We start from the raw sequence: 2620 nt of genomic DNA, 5'->3' as shown, positions 1-2620 counted from the left end.
TGTGCATGCTGACTCACTGAAACAGCTTACTGGGACACTTTATGGAACTGAGCCATTGTTAAGGTTATCAATGTCAGCTGTGCTTTTCCTACCATGACAAGTCAAAATGTCTATTGCCACCCTAAAATGTAAAACCAAAAGCCAATGTCGACTTATTTTCCCTTTACAAGTATGTCATGTTCTACGTCACGTACGTAAATTTGTCACGTGTGTATGTGACACCCCCCCCACCTGCTTATTTGAACCCAAACCAGGAGATTTTCCTATTAGACACCTGACTGGAAACCAAACGGCAACCATTTCAAAATGGTAACGGTTCTGTACCTGACATTCACAACATTAATATAGCAGCAGGCAACTATTTGCTATGTAAAGATAGAGTGAAGTGATGGCATCCTGAGCAGAGAATGAAGTCACACTCCCTCTGTGTGTGTGTGTGTGTGTGTGTGTGTGTATTGTACTCTGAGCTTCTCTGTTCTTTGTTTTGATAGCAGGTATTTCAAAAAATATTTCTCTGTGAGAGCCGTGTGGAAGCCACGCCAGCCCACTTTTTTGTCAGTGTATCAAGTAAAGCCCCTTAAAGTTGATCTCCAGCTACGGGTAGGGGGGAGGCGTTATTATGGAACCCACTTATGATACAATCCTGTGGTTGTATTAGAGGGTAGTACGAACAAATAACATAGGGCTATAAGGGTCGGAGGACCTGCTGTGGTTTGAGCTGCAGCAGGCAGCTGTTTCCCCAATTTAAAAAGACCACTGTACACCACCTAGCTGCTGAACATACATTATAGCAGCTAAAAAGAGAGCTTTTTCCCTCAAAGTTGCCTGGATCCATCTAATTTGGTATAAATTCTAAGAAAAGTAGAGATAGCCTCCAATTAGTACATTTCCAATTAATTAATCACTCGGCAGTAAACATGTAAAATGCGTCTAGGGATAAGCATACCATAAAATACATATGGAGAGTATAGTGTTCGATACTTTAACATGTATTCATTTGGTAAACGCTTAGAAGGAATTAAGAAGAGACAAGGCAAAGCGTACACACTTTATTTGTATGAAGTTTAAACTGTTTGATATTGTGAGTTTCAAAAAGCATCTAAAAGAAAGTACAGAAACACAGGATAAGTAGGTCAATGGAGGCTGGAAATGACTCCATTTGGAGGTAAAATCTTGAATTACTAACAACAGACGTTCACATCAATTTCATATTTCATAGTCTGTGATTTGATAAAGCAACAAAAAGCCACGGTGACTTTAAAAAAAAGCCAGGAGCGGAGCGGGCAGCTGCTTTAAAAGGTGCTTTCGTCCAGATGTTTCATGATGCCCATGACCCAGGAGAGACTGGGATCCACGCAGATGTGACGAGACTTTTTAGTAACCAGACTGAAAGACAGAAGGTGGAAATGACATGATAATGGTCGACAACTAGCAGAACAAGAAGGAAACCAAACAGAACGTAGAAAATGGGGACCAAAATCATGATTCATTATGAGAAATCAATTATAGAAATTCAAGATTATGAAATATACTCTATATCTAATGAGCAGGGCCACACGGAATCTGCGGGCACAGAATTCCGCAGACTTTTCAGCAGGTATTTCACAGATTTTAAACAAATGTTAAAAAAAAAAAAAATCTCACAATGTCACACATCTCAAACCCAAACAGTCCTGTAAAAAAAAAATTAAAAAAAAATATTCTGTTTGCGTCTGCTAATGAGAAAATGAGAACTTAGGGTAATCAGCAGCAGGGCTACACCGAATCTGCAGATGCAGACTTCTGCATAATATTCCGCAGATTTTAAAAACTTAAAAGATTTAGTTTGGGTCTGAAAATTAGTGCGCAGGATGTGTGAAATGTGCACCTGTTTTTTTTTTTTTTTTTAAATGTCAATAACTGGTAATTTATTTACAAAGTAAAAGTTACGCTGAGTAATAGGCTACTTATTTCAGTCATTACATTCTAAAAATGAGTAGGGTGAACTTAATTCCACTTAGTCGTGAGAACTTACATGGCTCCGGTCTTGGGGCAGCGGTGATCGGTCATGTAATATGAGCGGATGAGGTTTTTGTTCACCCTCCTGGGGTAGATCACGAAGCAGCAGTCGTCGGGACCGCTCGAATCTGAAGAAGAAAACGTCTTATCAGGATATTCGGAGAAGTAACACCCCCCCTTGACACACATTAGGTTTGAATTGTGAAGTCTTACTGTTGCAGATCACTGAGGAGAGCAACGCAAGTCCCAGGATGCCGAGCAGGAGGATGCGAGTGATGGTTCCCATGATGCCTCGGGTAGGGTATTCTTTCTGGATGCGGGGCTGGAGAGAGATCAGTATGGTCCTTACCTGCAGTAACGGGCTTCTGAACTCAATGAGGTGTGGTTGTTACGGTTTATCAAGATCAAAAATGTAATATACAAAAAAAAAAAAAAGGTGTTACTGTTGTGGAGGAGGAAGAGGAGGAGGGGGGGGGGGGGGGGGGCAGTTGTGGTTTTCAAGGCGACTGAAGTTGAAAGTTTCCACTCGGCTTTTGAAAAGGTTGAGGTGAGATGGAGCTCAAAGGTAAAGACGGGGAACTACTCTTTAAGTCAATTTCTAGAAAGAAATTTAAATAAAGAA

General features: G+C 40.6%; 1 protein-coding gene across 1 annotated transcript; it reads right to left on the bottom strand.

Moving 5' to 3' along the window:
* Positions 1-1034: 1034 nt before the first annotated feature.
* On the bottom strand, positions 1035-2386 carry LOC114545969 (C-C motif chemokine 3-like). The gene is made up of 3 exons (XM_028564594.1): positions 2212-2386; positions 2015-2126; positions 1035-1386 (listed from the first exon to the last, which is right to left on the bottom strand). The coding sequence occupies exons 1-3, from the start codon at positions 2282-2284 to the stop codon at positions 1293-1295; spliced, it is 279 nt and encodes a 92-aa protein (XP_028420395.1). The 5' UTR covers positions 2285-2386; the 3' UTR covers positions 1035-1292.
* Between the last annotated feature and the right edge of the window lie 234 nt (positions 2387-2620).

This window comes from Perca flavescens, chromosome 19 (assembly GCF_004354835.1).
Source record: "Perca flavescens isolate YP-PL-M2 chromosome 19, PFLA_1.0, whole genome shotgun sequence".
In the NCBI taxonomy this organism is placed as follows: domain Eukaryota; kingdom Metazoa; phylum Chordata; class Actinopteri; order Perciformes; family Percidae; genus Perca; species Perca flavescens.
This window is presented reverse-complemented; position numbering and strand designations above follow the sequence as displayed.